Source organism: Microcebus murinus, chromosome 12 (assembly GCF_040939455.1).
Source record: "Microcebus murinus isolate Inina chromosome 12, M.murinus_Inina_mat1.0, whole genome shotgun sequence".
Classification (NCBI taxonomy): domain Eukaryota; kingdom Metazoa; phylum Chordata; class Mammalia; order Primates; family Cheirogaleidae; genus Microcebus; species Microcebus murinus.
In genome coordinates this window covers 20,991,203-21,014,123 of record NC_134115.1, presented here as the reverse complement: position 1 = coordinate 21,014,123, position 22,921 = coordinate 20,991,203, and the positions used below count along the sequence as shown (strand labels likewise).

Below are 22,921 nucleotides of genomic sequence, written 5' to 3'. Positions count from 1 at the left end.
CCATACACTATAAAACAAGACCCCAGATCATAACCAGGGCCAGTATGTAGTCTGTGAATGTATCTCGCTCTTGCTCTGTAAACCTATCTTCCCCTTCCTCAATAAACTTCGTTTCACAGTTGCCTTGCTTTTGGTGTATCTGACCATTCTTTGGCCAAGAGCACACCAAGAACCAAAAACAGACAATCGCCAACCCGACAAACAGAGATACATGCTCAATATATAAAGCACTCCCACAAAACAATAAGAAATCAGACAATTCAGAAAAAAAAAGGTAAAGTTACTGTATTTTATAGTAGGTAACCAAATAGCCAATAAAATATGAAAAGATGTTCAACATGCTTAGTTTTCAAAGAAATGCAAATAAAAATGTGATACCACTAATCTAGCCATCAGAATAGCTACTAAAACAAAAAAGACTAATAATACCAGCCACCACAACAACTAAAATAAAAAGACTAATAATACCAAATGTTGTCAAGGATATGAAGCAACCAAAATTCTCAAAGACCCTTAGTAGGAGCGTAAACTTGTATAATCATTCTGGAAAACTCTTTGGCAGTATCTACATACTAAAACTGATTATATGCATTCCTTCTAACTTAGCAATTCCAAATCCTAGGTACATATATATCCCAAAGAAATGCATGTTTATGTTCACCAAAAGACGGGTTTAGGAATGTTTATATTTGCATTATTTGTACTAGCCAACCCAAATTTGTATTAATAGGCTATATAAACAAACTAGTGTATTCATAAAATAAAATGTGTACAACTATGCTGTCCAATACAGTAGCTGCTAGTCACATGTCAATTTAAATGTAAATTAGTAAGATTAAATAAAAGTAAAAATCCAGTTCCTCAGTCACACTAACCATGTTTCAGGAACTCAAGAGTCACATGTAGCTAGTGGCTACTGTATTAGACACAGTAGAAAGAAAGCATTTCCATCATCACAGAAAGTTCTATGTGACATTGCTATTACATAGCAATGAGAAAAAATGAATCAGAAGTACATGGGTGAATTCCACAAACACAATGTGAGTGAAATAAACCAGATATAAAGGAGTATGTACTATAAGCCTCCATGCATAGCAAGTTTGAACACTAACAATACTAATCCAGGGTACTGGAAGTCAGGACAGTGGTTAACTCTTTAGGGCTTAGGAGTATTGAATAGAAGGGAACATTAAGAGGCTTCTGAGGTTCTGGTCATACTGATCCAAATCAAGAAATCTATATGCAAATGTGTTCACAATAGAAAAATACAGTAGACCCAAAACTGATGTGTGTACTTTTTTAGTATATAACTTGTACTTCAATAAAAATTACCAAAAAAGAAGAAAAAACTCAGCCTCAGTCTATTGCTGAAGTCTTCCTTTGTTTCAGAGTCCTCCTCTGAGGAAAATGCACTCTCCAGACATGCCTTGGGATTATGGATTAATTTTAGCCAAGAAAAAGGCATAATAAAATCTCATATTCACCTTCTATTTTCACATGGCTGTCATGGGCATAAAATGAGTAAAGAACTGTTGCTAGGAAGTATCTGCAAGTCATTAAAAGAGAAAAGAAATTATAGAAAGGGATTTTGAAAATTATATAGTTACTAAAGGCACACTGATGAGTTCAACTCCCAACAAGAGTCCTGGAGAGAAGAGAGAAAGTGGTAAACCAGTCTCAGAAGAAGAGCTGGTTGATTCATCAAGTTGGCCATGAAAAGTTCCTAGGTCCCTTTACACCTATTTATTAAAAAAAAGAGAAAATCCAAAGATTTGTAGGAGCAAGATTAGAAAGATTCCCCATGAAAAAGCACAGGTTGTTTTTAGTGCTCAATAGCCAACAATCAATTAAAATCACTGTTACCTACAAAAACCTGCATCTGATATAGAACTTTGAGCACTAAAAAAAAACCCTACATAGATGTAAATATTGTAATCATTTATGGGATTTGGAGGCAAAGAAAACAAATTTGCCATTGACCTAGAGACTATTGTCTAAATCAATCTATTGTTTATTGCCTAAAAAAATTTTCATAGGTACTATACAATGGACAAAGTTCAAGAAAGAAGCTTCAAGTTATAACAACATAATGTTAACAATAGCTTCATTTCTTTGTCAGAGTCTTGGAATTGGAGAATCAGCATTAAGAAAAATAGTGCTGCAAAGGATTTTGGAGGTTGTCTAGTCCATCCCTCACTTTATTTTAGCAAAACTGCTGCTTTAAATAATTTCACGTGTTAAAAACACATTCTATTTTGAACACATCTAGATAAGGAGATTTCTCTACCTCCTTAGATATCCTGTTTCAATTACTGTCACTCTGAGGTGACCCTGAAGTTTTCCTTACATACCTCCTAAATCTGGTCATGCTGTGTAAGTTATTTTCTGTTTGTTTTATTCCTAATGAGGATAGAAGTCAGTAGTATTCTTTCTCTCCATAATGGCAATTCATTTTATAATAACTTCTAAACTTTTAAAAATCATTTATAAGACATACATTTTTTTTTTTTTTTCTGAGACAGAGTCTTACTTTGTTGCCCAGGCTAGAGTGAGTGCCGTGCCGTCAGCCTAGCTCACAGCAACCTCAAACTCCTTGGCTCAAGCAATCTTGCTGCCTCAGCCTCCCGAGTAGCTGGGACTACAAGTCATGCACCACCATGCCTGGCTAATTTTTTCTATATATATTAGTTGGCCTATTAATTTCTTTCTATTTATAGTAGAGGCGGGGTCTCGCTCTTGCTCAGGCTGGTTTCGAACTCCTGACCTCAAGCAGTCCGCCTGCCTCGGCCTCCCAGAGTGCTAGGATTATAGGCGTGAGCCGCGTGCCTGGCCTACATTATCTATTTAACCCTTGAAACAATCCTATTATTATTTGCCCCATTCTATAGATGTGGTAATTCAGGCTTAGAAAGTAAACATAGGAAGCTTGGGGAGAAAATGGAACAATCTCAAGGTTACTCAGCTATATTCAGTGCTTTAGCTCAAAGTCAGCCACCTACTTCATATATAACTAAGTCACTAACCCCTTTAGTTCCTCCCATCCCAGAATAAGAAATTATATTTTAGGAAAGGCTTAGCAAATGCTCCATAAAATTGGAGGGCTTGCTTCTATAGAGTAGCCATGTGTCACTTTATTTTCTAAATTGACTGTATGCTTTTGCAGTGGAGATCTGTGATTTGTGGCAGCATCATTCCTCTTCTTCCACTAACTGTACCCAGATTTCCCTCAGGGACTGTCAATCAAATTGCTCAGACTTCCCCTGTCCAAAGAGCTAGCATATAATCCAGGCTGGACCAAATGGGCACTTTTTCTCAGGAATGTGAATCTTGGATGGGTGACAGAAGACTGAAAATGGCCAGAGTTCAATCCATCTCCCAGATGAGTTCCCCAGGCCTCCTCTGGTTTCCAAGAGCTTGTCCTTCAGCTTCTCCTCATTTCTTCCATATTCCCATAAATTCTCTTTCTATCTAATTTAGCCAGTATCGGCTTCTGTTGCTTACAAGCAGAGAACCTTAACCGATACAACTTTTTAGAGCAATAGATAATATATATATATATATATATATATATATATATATATATATATATATAAAATAAATACATATTTATTACTTCTGCCTTTATTATACAGGTGGGAAACATTAAAATGAAATCAGCCCCCTGGCATTTTGTAAACTAAAAAATTTCCCTCATGTTGAAGAAAGTAGTAATTTTTTTTTTTTTTTTTTTTTGAGACAGAGTCTCACTTTGTTGTCCAGGCTAGAGTGAGTGCCGTGGCGTCAGCCTAGCTCACAGCAACCTCAAACTCCTGGGCTCGAGTGATCCTTCTGCCTCAGCCTCCTGAGTAGCTGGGACTACAGGCATGTGCCACTATGCCCGGCTAATTTTTTTTTTATGTATATATATCAGTTGGCCAATTAATTTCTTTCTGTTTATAGTAGAGACGGGGTCTCGCTCTTGCTCAGGCTGGTTTTGAACTCCTGACCTTGAGCAATCCGCCCGCCTCGGCCTCCCAAGAGCTAGGATTACAGGCGTGAGCCACAGCGCCCGGCCTAAAAGTAGTAATTTTTAATTCAACTGATCAAAGGCAGGAATAAGTTGGCAAGTGCTCCAGAATCTTGGCTATGTTCATCTTTTGGAAAATGAAAAATGGTTTCTGGGACTCTGGATTTTTCAGGAAGTACAGAAAGCTCACTAAACAACAAATGTGTTTAAAAAGGTACTTTCCTGTGACAAGTCCTTTCTTATAATTGTTCAGGGAGGACACAAAGTAATGTAGCAATGTGTCCTCTCAGTGATCCTCTATGCCAGGCGAAAGGGAAATAGGTATGATGCCTCAAAACTCCCTGGCTAGCTAGTCAAACATCTGTAGCATCATGCTAAATGAGCCCTGGTTATCAGGACTTTCAAGTCTAAAAGTAGGTATTTGTTTACAAAGAAAAAGGGAAATTGCGCAATATTAGCATGATGCTGAGTCCTCTTCAATAACTGTCTTAAATTCACTGCATGAAGAAGCATCAAATAAGATTTTCTTTTCTCCTGAGACTGAAGAGAGCAAAGGTGTATCAATACTTTGAAACTGTCCTAAGAAAACCGGATTTCACACTTCACAGAAATTATAAGCCAAATATAAAGGGATACCAGGATCTGCTATCTGGAGTCATCCACTCAATGAACAAAAGCTCCTATAACATGTCTGGCACGTTGTGGAGGAAACAAAGAATAATTAAACAAGAAGCCTGCTTACTGCAATGTAATTTGCTATCTGACTGAGAAAATAAGGCATGTACATATGAAATAACTAACAAAAGGCAATGCGGAAAAAAAAAAAAAAAAAAAAAAAGGCAATGCGGGAAAATCACCAACTGCCTGGTACAGACAATAAGGCACATACAAATCAGGGGTTCCAAACCTTATGATCCACTTCCCAAAGCTGTAATTCAAGACAGTTCCTTATTAACACAGAAGCTTTACATCTCTTCCTTTTTATTAAGAGCTGATTTCAGCATTAAAGCTAAGAATCACCAAAAGAGTATGTCTGCATAAGACAGGAAGCCATAAAATAACATTATATAAATTCTTTCTTTTGGAACTAAGAAATGACAGAGTAATCTAATGGTTAAATACTCTGCACCCAGTGGAAGTTAAATGTGTCTTCTGATTAGACCAAGTGACAAATATTTAATCCCTTTTTATCATTAGCTATCAACAGTTATGTTGCGGGGGGGGCGGGGGAGACAAAATAATATTTAGGAATAAACAAACCCTAGCTCACAGTGTATTCAGAAGAAGTCCTAAAATGTATGTATTCTCTCACCTTGGCTAAGTCCAAGCAACTCACCTATAAACATTACTTGTTTGGCGAAGAAAGTCTAAGAACAGGATAATGAACATATACTGAGGGAAGAATTAATCTTTATTTTGGTAAAAGTTTGCAATTTATTACAATTCATTACAAGCTCCTTTCTGAAATTGCAATCCCTGAAATAGCGTGAGGTTTATAAAAGGGTATGCAATGCCACACCATTTGGTCCCCAGGTTGGGTCCTGGACTCCCCTTGACCACTGCACCCTCTGGCCAGCTAACCAGGCAGGACTCTCAATTCAATGTAGCAACACTTAAGCAGAAGCAAACGAAATCCCAGGGCTCTGGTGTGGCATTCCCAAAGTTAGAACCAACTTCATAGCAAATGAAAGTGCAAACAATTTTCCAGTTCAGAAACAGGCCATTTCATTTGTAAGCTATGTTTTGCTTTATGAAATACATGAGTTCAAAAGAAAGTATAATATAAAGTTATGCTGGACAATATTGGAAAGTGTTTATTTTTATTTATGCTACTACCTATAGATTATGGTGCAGAGAAGCTTTTTTTTAAAAAAGCCAAAATGGTTATTTATTTTATATCTTTAGCAGCATAAAATAATATAAATCAGAATGTGGTGCTTCCCAATAACTACTAATAAATACACAACAAATCCTTTAGACTATTTATAAAATATAGCACATATAGCTTTGTAATCAGAAATTTCGATAGAAAATTCTAACCAAAACATAAATTATTATTATTAAATATAATAAACACAAGAAAATAAAATTCACACTTAGCCTGGATTCAAAATCTTTCACAAGCCATCATAAACCATTTTCCAGTTCTCCTCTGTAAGAATTCTGCTCAAGGTAAATTGGCCAATTTCAATACTGTACACATATTCCTTCTTCTGAACATTTCCTCTAGCCATTCCTTCTCCCTAAAGTGCCCCTCCCTCAGACATGCCCTTCATGATTATAACTTTCTGCCCAACCCTGATTAAACTTCTCAACATCTCTGGCAACACAGAGCATTTATTCCCTTATGTATACTTAGAGATTTCAAAAGTTGATTTGAATAACCATCTCAACAACTTTGGAGCAGAAGAGGAGACTTTCAGTTGTTTATGCTCACAAATGATTTACTTATTCATGAAACAAGTATTTTTTGAGTACCTACAATGTACAAGATACAATGCTAGGGACAGTGAAGGAAACAAAGATGGAACTGGCATAATATTTACTTTCAAGGAGCTTAGAATCTGGTCAGGAAAGATCAATACACAAGTCACCATATTCAATACAAGCTAGACAATCATAAATACTCTACTATGGTTATACTAAAGAAGAAGAGGTTTACTTAGCACTATTGTAGGGGGAAGAATAGAGGAGAACTCTCATAGGAAGTGGCATTTGAGTTGAACAGGAAAGAGAAGACATAATTTTCTTAATAAGCATTAACAAAGGCCAGGAAGTTAATGGATAAAGCAAGCGGAAAATGATATATATATGATGTAGAGAAAAATGGGAACAAACGGAAAAGTAATTCATAATACAAATTAAAGGGGATTAAAAATAGCAATTCAGAGGTCATCACACACTAATGTCACGATGTTAGGCAGTCTGTTATCTGTTAAGTAACCAAGAGACGTGGGAAGATTTTACAGGATAATTATGGTATCTGAGAAAACCCCATATTATTATAACTTTTTATGATGTCAACTTATAACTGAATAGTATTCAACACAATAAAGTCTACTTAATTAGAATTGACATGAAGAGCTCAAATAACAGTGTTAAATATTCCTCAACGTGTTACATGACTAAGACATAAATTCTACTCAATCTTCTACATCTACATGCCCGTATAATAAACGATCTTCATATGAAAATCTACCAACAAGGTAGGATCCTAAAGGATTCTTCTAGAGCATCTAAGAAAAAAGATTTCTAGCGTAAAATTACTGGTAGATAAATAGGCAGTGTGGTATATATGTATAAACATATACATAAGCACACACATGGTAACTCAACCAGAATTCATCAGCTTACCATATTATCAAGTGACTATAGACTTGGAAAATCACTGGCATTATAAAAACAAAACTCCAATGGAATTTTCTCACAATTATAAAGAAACAAGCACACCACCTATTTCACAAACCACTGAGATTTCTTAGTGGGGGAAAAAACCCCAATCCTTTAAAATATAGACCACTGAGATATATCCATGCAGCTTAATCTGATTCAAGTACCATGTTCCTGGGCTCACAAAATGTCCAGCTCTTTTTCACTCTTGAAAGTAAAAGAAGGAGGGATTATTTGTGAAGGGTCTGTTACTTATGGAGAGACTCTTGTTGCCATTGGAAAACTAAGTGCGATAGCATTATCTATTAGATAAAAAACCGCCAGTTAACTTTAAGAAAACATCCCAGAAAAATAAATGCCTGATTTTAAGATGATGTGATATATTTAGAAGCCTTTGGATGCTAGCAGAGGTGAAGGTACACAGAATTGCCTTATTTTACCTATGGACCCATTTCTATGAGGTAAATCTCAGTCTATGAGTCACAATGGGCATCCCGACTTCTTGCTATTACCTACTGATCCCGGTACATGAAAATATACTTCACAGATTTGTCAACAGTATTGACAGAATGAAAGTTCTTATTGTAGGCTCTGAAATAATTACAGGTACAACTGCAGTGTTTTGTCGACAAACGGTAAGGCTTACTGTAAGATGAGCACCTACCAGCCCAAAGGAGCAAAGACTGAGTCCATACAGGATTAGTGGGAAGGGAAGCCAACAGACTACAAAGACATTTCCACAAATTCCAAAGAGATTTCCCTTCCCCCAGGCTGGAGGCCTCAGTTGAGGCTATCACACCCTGGGTGTAGCTCCAGTCCCTGCCTACAAGCTTTCTGCAGGGCAACTGCAGCATAAATTGAGGTGTACCAATCTTGTCTGGTATCATATTTACATAATATTTAGAGGGTGAACAATTATAGCATTGTTTTCACCTGGGGTAGTGGAGGGGGAAGAGTTTTCTATTTCAACTAAGAGGTAATGCTGGAGGATACTGGAAGAGTTTGCTTATTTTCTAAAAAGCTGAAAACTTAGATTTTTTTTCCCCCAAATCCTTTCTCAAGTGATTTTAGAAGTTTCCGTTACTTTAACACAATTGCAGGGAAACATGTTGGAAACGTGTGACAGATGGGCCCATTTTGAAATAAAATGAAGCCTGTGGTACTACTGAAAGGAAGTCACGAAATGCAAAATTAAACCAGATAGGATGGTCTTAAGCTGTTTTTGTTCTTTTTTCAATGAAGCACAAAGAGTGGGAGGCTAAGGCAAGGCTGCCGCCTCTTTTAATTCCCCGACTTTGGTCAAATTGTATGGTACTTACAAGCTGTCTCCTTAACATAACACACTCCCCAAATTTTAAACCTCTCTATATTTTTATCATTGAAAATCCAAAAATGTCTTTCACTGATATCACTAAGAATATAATTCTAATTTTTTATAGATGTAACTTTAAAGGTTTAAGAGACATCTATAAACAACTTAATCCATCTAAAATCCCATTTAGTATGAGATGAAAAATAAACATTTCAAAAACCCCCTCTGCATTCCAGACATGATAAGAGGCCACTTGTACAGTCATACTGTGTGGACCGCCCTGCCAACCGCCCCAGTGAAGAGTCACACCTACCTTATTGTGCTCATACTTGTAGGGAATCTTGAGTGTGTCCATGGCTCTGATCATGGCCTGCATGGCTGTGAAGATGTTCTGATACACCAGCTTGGTGAAGCCCCTTTTGTCTTCATCAGAGTATCCTGACCCGTGGATGATTCTCATCTGCTTGATAAACGTACTCTTGCCACTCTCTCCCGTCCCTGAAAGATGGACAATAGCAGCTCATTAGACCACAGCACATTCTCAGGGTCCCAGATGACTACACTAGATACAGTAGCTTGGATGTGACATCCCCAAGTGGGTTGCGAAACGGCACCCATGGAGAACACTGAGCAAAATTAGAGAGGCGAGAGTCCATTTCAAAGGCAGATGAGCCCAACAAAACAAAACAAAAACCTGTCACCTCTCTGGAAGCCACTCAGCACAGAATTTTGATAGTGATTTGTAACCATGTATCTTGTAAGAAACAATGACAACAGCATCTTTGGAACATAATAAAAACCTGATAAAGCTCTCCTCCCTAGAGAATACTTGAACTGCTTCCAGGACAATGGGTTGACTAGCCAGGATGTGGATCTGGAAAAGACAATGCATTTATACAAATGCTATTTGGAGAGAGATAAGGAAAAAAGGGCCTGAAAATTCCTGGACATTTTCTCTAATTTTAAAATGGGGTATATGGTGAGCACAGTAGCCTGGTAAGACAAGAATAAGGATCATTTTTCTACATAGCAAGTATCCACTTTATCTATTTCTAGAGGGTTAGGATGGCTCAGTTACTCCACAGAATCACCTGGCTCAGGAAAGCCACAGTGGCTCTTCTTCCCTCCGCCCATTCTTGACTAATAATGTGATACAGATATTTATTGTTAGATTTTTTCTTCTGTACTTTCTCATTTTTCCCATCTTTACTATTCCTTTTCTGTTACCACAAGCCTGAAGATAATCCCTAAAAGAGCTATAAATGTCCACGGGAAGAAAGAAGGTGAGAAAAATGAGATCATTTCACTGAATGACATTATATTTCTGCTACAACAAATCTAAAACTATGAATCTAAAAACTTCGTTTTTCTAAATGTAAGTGGCTATTTTCGTGTGTCATTCATATGTCATTTTTCACTCCCTTCCAAATTTCCTTGAGATTTCCAAAACAATTAATGTCTTTGTCTTCCCCCAACAACGTGACGGAAATAAAAGTACCAATTTGTATACTACATATAAACATTATTATGACCAGGGTCTTGAATGCCATTTCCTTACTACAAGGCTAAGAAGAAGGAATATATATAGAGAGAAATAGAACTAGGAATATGACATCTGTCCTAATTTCATTTTGTTTTTCTGATGGTTGGATTTCATTACTATCTTTATAAACAATCACGAAATTTCAATTAAGTATTATAGTTTTCATAGAAGTACTCTTAAATGACTACAGATGTCTTGGTAAACACAACCCTCACACAATTACAATGAAAGATGATTTCCAACCCCAGAGTCCTGCAGTAGCCCATTTCCTTTATAATCTTCTTATTACTTTTAATAATGTGATCTGAAATTCCTTGAAATAAACAACTGCAATGTAAATGCTATGAGCCCATTTTAATAGAATTAATCCAGAGTTTAAAATGAATATTTAATAATCCCAATCATGAATACTGGAGAAACACATAATGTATCTAAAAATTATCCTATATAGTAGAAATAAAGCTATAAAATTGTTTCTCACTATCAATCAACAATTTATAGAAAGAAACTAGTATCTCTCAAGCAATTAGAAATATGTAAGAAAAAAATCCAGGTTGCTTCTTTGTTTATTATAATTATCTCAAAGCCAAAGGCTTGCTCTGAGGACCCAAATGCCGACATAATCATCAAATCAGAATGTTGGCCAGTTTTTTCCATGACAAAAACAGAAGAAATCTTAATTTGTGAAGTTAATGGTATGAGAAGAAAAGGAAAGAGAACCAGGCAGTAGGGCCCTCTTCCTCCTGGTCATTTGAGAAATTTTTATATACTTACAACCCAAAACTAAAAAAAAAACAAGAAAGTAGAAGACAAAGTATAAACTATCAAGACACTGGCTTGTGCTTCACTGAAATTATGTTAGGCAAGAGCAGTCAAGCACTGCACCACTTTGAATCTAGTCACCACCAAGCCCCTGGGCACTGTCCACATGCTGGACGCCACACTAATGCAGACTCCAAGTAGAGGAGAACATGTGACTGATGGATGAATGAATGGGGGAAAATAACAGGAAAAAAAATTTTTTTAAATGTCAACTCTAAAGTAAGATATTTTCCTGTTGTCAGAAACATACCCAGGGATCCTTTCTGTACCTTCTCATCTTGCTGGGTACCCCTCACCCCCACCCCCACCCCAGGACAGCAATGGTAGGGATTTTGTCAACAGCTCTCTTGTCCTCTGTCTTCTGCTTGGGGTTAGCCAAGAAGACACAGGAGGAGGAGACTAGAGAGCAGGAGAAAGAGGAAAGAGCATTGATCGTCCAGCTCCCTCCCTGTAGGGGCAGCATAATGTGTCCTGTCCCCTTCAAAAGGCCACAGCTGCTGTGAGTGGCCCTCTCTGGGTTCCAGTAAGTGCTCCCTCCCCTAACCCAGCCACTGTTGGCCCCAGGTTACTGCGTCAGCCCTTACAGGCTACCTATGCCTGGTCCATGCCTTTGTAAATAGTCATTTGATAAAATTCTCCTCAGTCTCCCTGTTAGAGTGTGCCATAATCCTGCTGGAACTCTGACTAGCACAAATGCCAAAAGGAAAGCAGGGGAAGATTAGTAAGATGAAGGACAGGGAAGGCAAGGGGAAGGAGGGTATCCTCTCTTCTTCCTCTATCCTTTTCTCCATAAATCTTATTTATAAGGTACTCTCCAGTTTATAAAGTGCTTTCTATTCTGTAACTCACTTTCATGGCTCTCTTTTGGAGACCAATCATGGTGAAGAAACAGGTGTCACCCAGTTAAAAAAGGACAGAGAACAAACCAAATCCAGGGCTGCTATTTATAACTGCTAACGCTTCCCCAAAGTACTAACAATACAGTACTTGTCTGCCAGAGCACGTGCATGTGTGCATACAACACACACACACACACACACACACACACACACACACACACACACACACACACACACTCTTTTAGACTAATCTCCAATACAGACAGGGAGCACATGGGTCTTCACCTTATGAAAATCCTCTCTCGTAAAGGAAACTGAAAGAAATTTGTGTTCAACCCCTTTATGCTTTACAAGCATTTTGCAATACACTGTTGTGTTATCCTCTCAAGTATCTGTGAGATAGGTGTCTTTCTCCTCATCCCACAAAAAAGAAATGGCCTTAGAGAGCTGAGGTGATACAGCTAAGGGGAGATGGCCAGAACAGGCAGCACCAGGGCTCAGGTCCAGTCTTCAGATGCACAGCTGAGACTTGGCATGACTTTCACAGGTTCACACCTACCCTATGCCCAGGATAATTCATTTCTACTGCCCACAATCTACAAACATCTCAACCTGGCTTTGACTATGCCTAATGTTTATTCATTAAATCTAATTTTGGATTTCTAGATACTACCGCAATTAATGGGAACCCATTTTGAATCCTGGTGCTACTTACCAATTGACCGGCCATCCCTTCCAGGTAAATTGCACTCACGGCCTTAATGCTCACACTTTGGTTTTATTATACTAATACAGTAAATTCAAAGTGAAGGCAAAGGTTTACATAAGAGAGAAATCTATGTGATGCAAAAGCTATAGATATAATGATAAAAGTAGTGAATTAAAGTATTACTTAGCCAGGCGCAGTGGCTCACACTTGTAATCTTAGCACTCTGGGAGGCTGAGGTGGGAATATCACTTGAGGTCAGGAGTTCAAGACCAGCCTGAGCAGGAGTGAGACCCCCATCTCTACCAAAAACAGGAAAAAAAAAAAACAAAAACTAGCCGGGTGTGGTGGTGAGCGCCTGTAGTCCCAGCTACTCAGGAGGCTGAGGCAGGAGGATCGCTTGAGCCCAGGAGTTTGAGATTGCAGTGAGCTGTGATGACGCTATGGCACTTGCCCAGGCAACAGAGTGAGACTCTGTCCCAAAGAAAACAAATACATATACATATACATATACATATACATATACATATACATATACATGAAGTATTACTTGGTACTAAAGTTGAATTTAATCAAAAAGAAAGTACAGTTGAAACTGCCTTTATAAATTGATAAAGGGGAGCAAGGCAAGAACTGTATGGTAAGAGCCTAGTTAAAAATAAGGCACAGGCCTAGCTAAAATTAACGATAATAATTAGCCACTGGCCCCTGTTTGCTTCTCTTATAATTGCCACTCTGGAGCCACATAGCTGGTGGTCATAAAGATTCTTAGCTTTCTTCATAGATAACATCACCTTTTTGAAACCTAGGGGTAGTTTCTGAGATATTTTCCAGGTCCCACATTCCAGTGAAACAAGTGAGCCACCCAGAACAGTGGCCCAAACCGAGCAACTGACTCAACTGGTCTTGTGACCCCCACCCAAGGATCTGGTCAGCAAAAAAGACAATTTCTACAACCCTCTGGCTCCACCCCAAACATGGCCAATTAGCAGACTCAGTTGCCTACACCAAACTGTCTTTAAATAAAACCCTGTCTCCCAAATTCATAGGGAGGTGGATTTGAGAAATTGCTCCTGTTTCCCCGCTTAGCATTACGCAGAATAAACTCTTTCTCTGCTGCGAATCTTGCTCTCTCCGCATATTGGCTTCCTCTTGGGCAGCGAGCAAATGAACCTGGTTGGGCAGCAACACAGTCAGCCCTCACTATACTTGAGGGATTGGTTCCAGGACCACCCCCCAAAATCCAAGGATGCTCAACTCCCTGATATAAAATGGCATAGTATTTGCATATAACCTACAGCATCCTCCCATATGCTTTAAATCATCTCTAGATTACTTATAATACCTAACACAATGTAAATGCCAGGTAGATAGTTGTTATACTGTATTATTATTTTATTAGTATTATATTATTACTTTATATTATTTTTATAAGTATTTTTCCACAGTTGGTTGAACTGCAGACACAAAACCCACAGACATGGAAGGTGGACTGTATACAGAGTAAAAATCAACTGAGCAAGACTCAGCCTCTTAGTTCCACAGAGTTCTATCATGGAGACAAATGAATTGTTCTTAACAAATGTGTAAGCCAAATTTCACGTGTCCTTCTACTATTTTTACAGAATTATACAATAATATCAGCATTTGAAATGAAAAATTTAACAATTTACTCATGATTAGTATGAAAAAAAATTTTTTGGTACAATTTAAAAAACCCAGCTATGCCCAAATTATGTAATATAGTGTTGTTTCCTTAAGGCAACATGAAAAGTACAAGAAACTCTACAATTCTCTATCCCTGAGTGAAAGAAAGCAGACTTTTCTGTGTGTGGACTGTTTCGTGAATTCAGTGATGACTAATGTCTTTTCAGAGCACAGGCAATAAAAAGCACAAATAACTTTGACCAATCTAAAGAAATACGACTCTGCTTCTGAGACCATTCTTACAACAATATCTAGTAAGGAGCCCTTATATAAAATGTCCAGGATAGGGGTGCAGGGAGGCTCTCATTTTTCCTAATTTAAACATATCTTCAGTCAAGTCATTTAATAACTTTAACAGCAAGTTAACACACACAAGGATGTGACTTCCACAAAAATCCCTGCTCTGTCCTTCAATGGTGTCTATAAATATGGCTAAAAAATGTCCCCAGGAAATTTATTTGTACCTTCAGGCAAGTACTCTGCCTTTTCTTATCCCAGTTTATCAAAATACCCAGAAATGAGACTATTTAAATAAGAATCATGCTATTAAAAAGGCCACTTTATCCAGCATGCATAACTGGCTGTGAAGGATAATAATTTGTTTTTCTTCCCTACTCACTGGATCAGGATGAAGCGCAAAGAGCAATCCCCAGTTCATTTCACATCTCCTTCCATCAGAACGAACATCAAATACAAACTTAATATCCTAGGACAGAGTGCATCACTTTGTAAGCTGTTAGAAGGCATCGTTAGACACACACACTCACACATACACACACTCAAACAATCTGATGCTTCCATTTTAGGAGTTCTTGGCCAAGATCTTTTCAACACAACAGGATTCCCACATATAGGTTCTGCCACCAACTCGTGTTTATATATCCAGTTCACACAAAGCATCTACACATTTACATTGATTATTTTGCCCATTTGTACAATGTAATCTGCAAATAGTTTTGTCAAAAATGACTGTTTCAATCCAATCACTGGTTACCTTAATTGTAATAAATTAGCGTTTAGTGTTGAAAAGTAATCATGGACTTATTGGTTCCTTCTCTCACACTTTAACTGGATTCTTGGGTTCCTTTCATATCAAAAGGGGGCAAAGGACAATCCACATATGCACAAATATTGCTCAATGTCCTAAAAATGTCAATTACTGCTGTTACTGCTCCAGAGAACTTTGGTGCTCCATTTACATACAAGGGCCATAGAAAACAATCCCTAAATACTTATCAGGTACTTCCAAGTGTCCACCTGGTTTATCCCCTTTATTCTGAAAGAAAGGCAGAAAACAAACCTTAGTAAGGCCTCTCATAGGCCTTACCACTTCTTTTTTTTTTCCTTTCCTAGGAAGAAGAAGAAAAAATGCCAAACAGAGTTACAGAAACTGTGGTATTTAAAGTTGTACAATGAATATATTTATTCAGTTCATCCTGCCAGGGCCTTTCATGACTGTATTTGGAGATATTGTCAAACCATCAGAAGTCTACATCTGAAGACCTTAATGAATGTTAACGCTCGGGCCAAATGCCCCTGCCCTGTCCTCTTGATTGGCTGCCACCCATATAAACAACAGCTCAGAACAAAACCCAAGTCTCATGGAGCTGAATTATAATTTGAGTAACTGTACTTCAGGTCCACTGATTTAGGCCAGGAGTCTGAAATATGGAATCTCACACCACCAACACTGAACTTGGGCTACTTCCACATAAACTTGGATAAAGTAGAAACAGAAATTTCAAGGAGGAATTTTCTACCCACAAGTACATCATCAATCCACACCTGCAAAGAATTAACGGCACTTAGATAAAAGTGATTTAATAACACTGAGTCAAAACATACTCCATGTGTTCTCCACATTCCTGGTTATACATACGTTAAAATACACATTCTGCTTTCTGCACGTTTTACTCCCCTTGGATTACAACCTACATTTGAAACCGAACAGCTCTAAAACCAAAGCCACCATAATTTCCTCTTTTCAAAAGACTGTTCTTTGAGGGCGAGGATTGGGTACACTTAACTATTTGACCCCAGCATATGGTCTGGCAGAAGGTCCTTAGACATTTTTAAATTTTTAACATAGAAATTAACTGAATGTAGCATCACCAACTACAGTGGAAACCGAAAAGGTAAATTACTAGTAACCAGGATTACTAATAACAACGAATCCAACTAAGTTGTTTTTAAGGAAAAGACAGGCAAAATGCATTGAATATTCACTTATTTATTGAAAGTATTTAAAGATAATATAGTCCTGGGCTTCTCAAAGTGGTAAAACCCTCCTGAAGAGTAGCCTGATCATCCAAGGTTACTCAAAGGTGCAAAGAATTTTCTTGGCATGCCCACGGTAAACATTTCTGTATTAACAACATCCACTAGTTGCACAACTTTCTGAATATGGTCTAAAAACCATACATGTGTACACTTCAAAACTGTGAATTTTATAGTACATGAATTATATCTCAATTTTTTTAATTTTAAAAACTAACATTATAATTTGGAGATGAATAAGAAGTCTGCATGAATTATCATGCTAGAACTTTTTCAGGTTTCTTTAAACCAACCTGCTCAATCTCCCCCTCCCATCCTTCACCCTTCCCCACAAGAGTACATGTTCACTCTCTTCTGCCTCTGGGTGTATTTCAGAGAAGACATTTGAGAAGCCCCAAACTCACTGACCTTACAAAGGAGGGAAGTGATTCATCGAAGGATTCTGCTGGGTCTACAGCTAATTAGGAAGAAGATGGACTAGAATATACCAAGGTCTCCTATCTGTCCAGGTTTCCTTATATTGTGTTCTCATACACTAAACATTTTTCCTATTTACAAAAGTTATAAATATTGATTTATAAAAATTCTTCTGAAATTTGAACATTTTGGTATATTTCTTTCCTTTTTTTTCTATGTTAATATACTTTTTCTATTCCTGTTCTAAAATAAAACTGCAACAATATACTGTATTATTATTCTTCACTGAACATATTATGATAATCATTCTATGATCCTAATTATTCCTCAGAAATGGCTAATAATGATCGCCTGAAAGGTCATCATAAGGGTGTATGATAATTTAACAGTTCCCATCATCATACATTTTTAGTATTTCTAATTTCTCACTTTTATAACGCTCTGATAAACATCCCTGAACAAAAATCATAGCCTGAATCTCTTCCTTGGGAGAGTATTATAGAAACGTGATTAGGCACAAAGATGTGACCTCTTTTGAAGGCTCTTGGCCATCCTGTAGCTATACCAGTTGGCCTATCCACAGACTCTTTTCTTATCCCATTTTTAAAAGAACTACATTTTTGTAAAACCTACAACTTGAGAGAGAAAGTAAAATTTTATTTTATTTATTTATTTATTTATTTATTTATTTATTTATTTATTTATTTATTTATTTTTCGTGGACGAGGTTCTGGGGCCCCAAGAGCGGGGGCCCCCGGAAGTCGCCCTAAAATTTTATTTTAATTTACCTCTTTACTTGCAAGAAAAAACATGCTTCATACTTTTCTTATCCATTTGTATTTCTTTTAAGAGCTTGCCTTTTTTATTTCAGTAATTTAAGGACTTGTTTTTCTTGAATAATTTAATTTTTAAAACAAAATTAATGCTTGGTTACAAATACTTCCCCAATTCATCATTTTATTTTCATTTGTTAACGAAATCTGTTGCATAAATTTAAAATTTGTACTAAGTTCATTCATCTAAGTTTTCCTTTGTGATTTCTTTTTTTTTAGCAAAAATAAATGAAAGTTATATGTATCTCATATATATTTTACTATCTCAAACATAATATACTTTATCTTTTATGGTTTTATCTTTTAAACTTAATTAACCTATCTATACTTTATTTGTTATGTGGTGTGCAGAGATTTTTTTACAACTAAAAAACATTTTCTCCAAATCATTCTACACTTGAAAATCAAGTTATCACATAAGTATTTCTAAATACAATGGAGTGTTTGACCCCAACAAGAGGGTTTTTTCATACCCTCTAATGTGATCCCAAATGTTGATCAAAAAATGTAGGAACCATATTAAATCTTCTGAAGCATCTGATGCACTCATTCTGTTCCCTCTTCTTCCCCTTCCTTACACAACTAGCAAATCAACATTTCCATCCCTAAGCATTAGACTTTTGCTTACTGCCAATTTACTTTAAAATCTCTCAAGAACAGTAGAAAAATTATTCTATGACGTTAATGATCTTAATCTCTCTTCCACCTTATAAATCTATTTCTACCTACATAACATATTGTGCATATGCTACCTATTCCTATTCCTCCTCTTTATATAGCTCTGTGGCCTTGGATAAGTCACCTGTCTTCTCCAAGCCTATTTCCTCATCTCCAAATAACATTACCTATTTTATAGCTCTGTTGTCAATTTTCAATTAGTTAATCCAAGTAAAGCAGTATCTGGCACAAAATAAATCAAAAACAAATACTAGTTATAATTTACAATGAAATGTCAAGTGGAGGCTGGGTGTGGTGGCTCACACCTGTAATCCTAGCACTCTGGGAGGCCGAGATGGGAGGATCGTTTGAGCTCAGGAATTTGAGACCAGCCTGAGCAAGAGCAAGACCCCCATCTCTACTAAAAAAAATAAAAAGAAATTAGCTGGACAACTAAAAATATATATATACATAAAAAATGAGCCAGACATGGTGGCACATGCCTATAGTCCCAGCTACTTGGGAGGCTGAGGCAGGAGGATGGCTTGAGCCCAGGAGTTTGAGGTTGCTGTGAGGTAGGCTGATGCCCAGGCACTCTAGCCCCTGCAACAGAGTGAGACTCTGTCTCAAAAAAAAAGAAAGAGAGAAAGAGAGAGAGAGAGAGAGAGAGAGAGAGAGAGAGAGAGAGAGAGAGAGAGAGAGAGAGAGATATGTCAAGTGGAAAATGAGAGAATAGCTTCATATAGAGCTGTGGGGGGGGGGGACCAAAAATTCAGCAATCATATTTTAATGCAATATTTTTAAATTCATGGATTCCAAAAAAATCCATGAAGAACAAAATAAAGACAGAATTGTTAACAGTGTTGTCCTGCACTGTATTAGCACCTGAGAAGCTGCCTTTAATGCTGTACCTGTGGCAAGTACCTTTACTCACCTTACCCCAGTCTCAGCCATGACTAAAATTCTCCACCCCACAAAATAACTGACATAACCATTTCCAGTATCCCAATATTCAAATCCATAGTGTTTGGAGGTTTTTTAGCTTGAATTGAATTGTTTATTCATAATTTTACTGGGTGTATATATACTGCATGCCAGACACCCTTCTAGGTATCAAGGATATAGGACAGATACAGTTATTACTTTCACAGAGGTAACAACATGTAAGTGTGAGTAAATGACATACAGATTGATAGATGAATGATAAAATATCTGATGGAAAAGGATGCTATGCATTAAAGAATTAAAGGATAATGAATTCATAGTATCCTGGCTGCTGCTTTAATTTGAGAGACCAGAAGAAGCCTTTGTAAGAAGGTGCACTGAAGCTAATATCTGAATATTCAAGAAACAGCCACAAGGAAATTAGAACAAAACAGCATTTCAGGCAGTGGACCAGCTGACATGGAAGCCAAGGTGGGAACAGGCTTAGCAGGCATGTTGGAGGTACAACAAGAGGGTCATTGCAGCCGAGACGTACTAGGTGGCAAGGAAAGAAGTAGGAGGCGAGGCAGGAGCACTGGCTGCAGAAGCACAAGCCCCGTCACCTGGAGTATTGCATTTTAGGAAACAAATTGATTTTATTCTAAGTGCACTGGGCAGCTTTAGAGAGTTTTAACCAGGGAAATGATTCGGTTTGATTTATGCTAAGAATGGATTGTAAGGACGAGTTAGTAGGGTATTCCAGTAAACCAAACAGAAGATCATGGTAGTTTAGATGAGGATGGCAGGAAGAGTGATAGAAGTGACATATGCTGGAGATGGGTGAGATGTGGGTGGTAAAGGAAGAAGATGAAATAGGAAGCACACCTAGATTTCTGGCCTGGTAGATGGAAGCACTATATTCTCAGAGGAGCCTGAAGACAAAAAGGGTTTGGCAGAGAGAGGTACATTCAGTTTGAAATGAGTATTCATTTCAAGGAAAGGCCCTTTTTGTACACCTAAAAGGGTCACTGCATCGACATGAAGGATACCCATGAAATACAGGATACGATGTGTGTCCTACATTCTCTGGGCTTCAAACAAAGGAAAGGACACAGCCATGACTGAGCGACTTATGCAAATGGGTAAATCAGAAAAGACTGCAAAACCTGGGTTATAATTTTACCTCCTATGAGATAAATCTCTTTAGCTGAAGAAAAGAAATTTTTGGCCTCTAAGATACACTCACACACACTCATACACTTATTTATTTATAAAGTAGCACCACTGCTACATACACACTTCATTAGAGAAAACTGGAACTTTACTGAACATTATTTGAAAGCATGAAGATATCATAAAATATCAAGTCATAATAATTAACAACATTTTACAAAGTGGGAACCCTTCAGACTAAATATCCATGCACAGAATTTAACATTGATTTTTTTTTTTCAGATAATAAAAAACGTGAACACACGTAATCTGGATTGTTAGGTCATACATAAACTGCATACTTTTAAAATATAGTGGATGGAAAATGACAAGATGCACTTCTGAAAAGCACTCTGAAGTCCTCATTAAACCTGTAAATACTTCCTAGGATAGAATGGCTCACGTGGCCCTCCCCAAAAGAGAGCAACAAATTAAAGTGACAGCAGAGGAAAAGGCCAAGATGGATGTGAAATGCCATTTCCCACTTTATTTCATGTTCATCAGAAGGTCACCTACAAGCAGGTGGGTGGCATGGAAAAAGCCTCAGCTCGAGTCAGGGGCTCTCCCAGCTGTGCCCCACTGGGGAGAACAATCCCACATGGCCACTGGGCCTCTGAGGGCTGGAAATGGCAAACTGGCCTGGAGCACCTCAAGGGTTTTCTCTAGCTTTCAGATTTTATGATTATTCTCCTTCTCTGTATGTTGTCATGCAGCATTAAAACCCATTAATTTTATTTCTCACGAGGCCAAAAAGAAAAAGAAAACAACACTTCACCAATTATTTACTATATATTCAAATAATAATTCCAATGAGTTGACTAAAAACTATATAGCAGTCTTCTTTCAAGGTTAATATGTCAAGAATTTTTTCTTTTACTCGTGTGGCTCTTCACTTGGAGCCTCTAAAAATAATTATCCTTTGAGGTAGGGGAATTAAGGTGCTAGAGGGAGCAAGTCATGTACTGCTCTAATTAAGAGAACCAGTGATCTGGGATGTGTCGCAAAACACACAGGTTTTCAGACTGCAGAACATGGCATGCTTTCTGGGTTAATATCATCCCAATAATTTCAAATAATGACACTGATAATACTAAGAAGGACATATATGTTCCAAGCCTGCCTAGTATGGATAAAACTACAAAAGGATCTGAAAAATAGAATGTGTTATAAAATACAATAGTTACTGAGTCTGCTCATGCTGAGCAGTTATTGACCTTTATGAAATTTCAGAAGTCCACTGTTCATGTGGCATCTAACATTAAGTTAAAATGAAAACTAAACTTAGAGAAATGTTTTCCCTTTCCTTAAAGAGCACAATTAAAACACACACATACACACACACACACACACACACAAACACAAACCAAACCTATGCATTTTTCACATTTTTAAATTCTATCTGGGGGTTATGTTGATCAAAAACCATAGTATGTGCTGGGGGTCTCATTACTGGCAATAATACCACCCAGCAAGGATTCTTGAAACTAATCATTTCCAAATGGCTAATTTGGGAGGATTCAACTACCCCATGGAGAGATATATTAGGAAATCATTTGGGTTTCTCACTTCCCCTAGAAACATAAAACAAAAATAATTTTTAAGATTCAGCTTTTGTAAAAAGCTAGAACATTTACCACTGGAGGTACAAAGTAGTCCCTCTTTGAAAAAGCAGGCAATGCTCAGGGAACACAGAAGATAGGTACATGAAATGTCTGTTCTTTTAGATTTGAATTACTGCAAAGCAATCCAGTGATGCTTCTTGTGCATTCACACACACTGTCCAAAGAGACAGGGGCAACATCTGGCACCACCAGTTTTGATGTCAAGGCAATTTTAACAGCCAGTTTAAAAAGCTGCCATGTGGCTTGTTTCATTAATTTAAATTTTATCCTCTAATTTATTTTGCCTGATGGCCATATGTTTCTCCAGCGTTCAATCCAGTGACGGGAACAGACATGCAACAGAATGGTACTGAAGCAGGGCTCTCCCTTCCCATCTTTTCCCGTCAATATTTTCAGAAATAGCAATAGTCAACCTTAGCCTGAAATAAATAAGTGTCTTTTCTCTTACTCTTAAGTAGATGCACATGGAAATATACCTTCTTCCTGCAAAGAGAAGAATCTCTTCTCTTTGCTCAGAAGGATCACACCTAGAAATGTATAACCAGCAGGCAGGAAATAAGAAGGGACACTCTTATAAACAGATTTGCCCCTTGAGGAAGTAAAATGAAAGAAAGCACGTTGGTGTCACAGAGGGAATGGCCTGAGAAAAAAGGG

The 22,921-nt window shown here is 37.5% G+C and overlaps 1 protein-coding gene across 2 annotated transcripts in view; it reads right to left on the bottom strand.

Annotated features, from left to right (window-relative positions):
* The window catches only part of GNAQ (G protein subunit alpha q), a 283,732-nt gene that overhangs the window by 170,514 nt on the left and 90,297 nt on the right, over positions 1 to 22,921 (bottom strand). For both annotated transcript variants that reach the window (XM_012759768.3, XM_076008609.1), the window contains exon 2: positions 9,022 to 9,206. In XM_012759768.3, the coding sequence (XP_012615222.1) occupies positions 9,022 to 9,206 (185 nt within the window). The remainder of the gene's footprint in view (positions 1 to 9,021; positions 9,207 to 22,921) is intronic.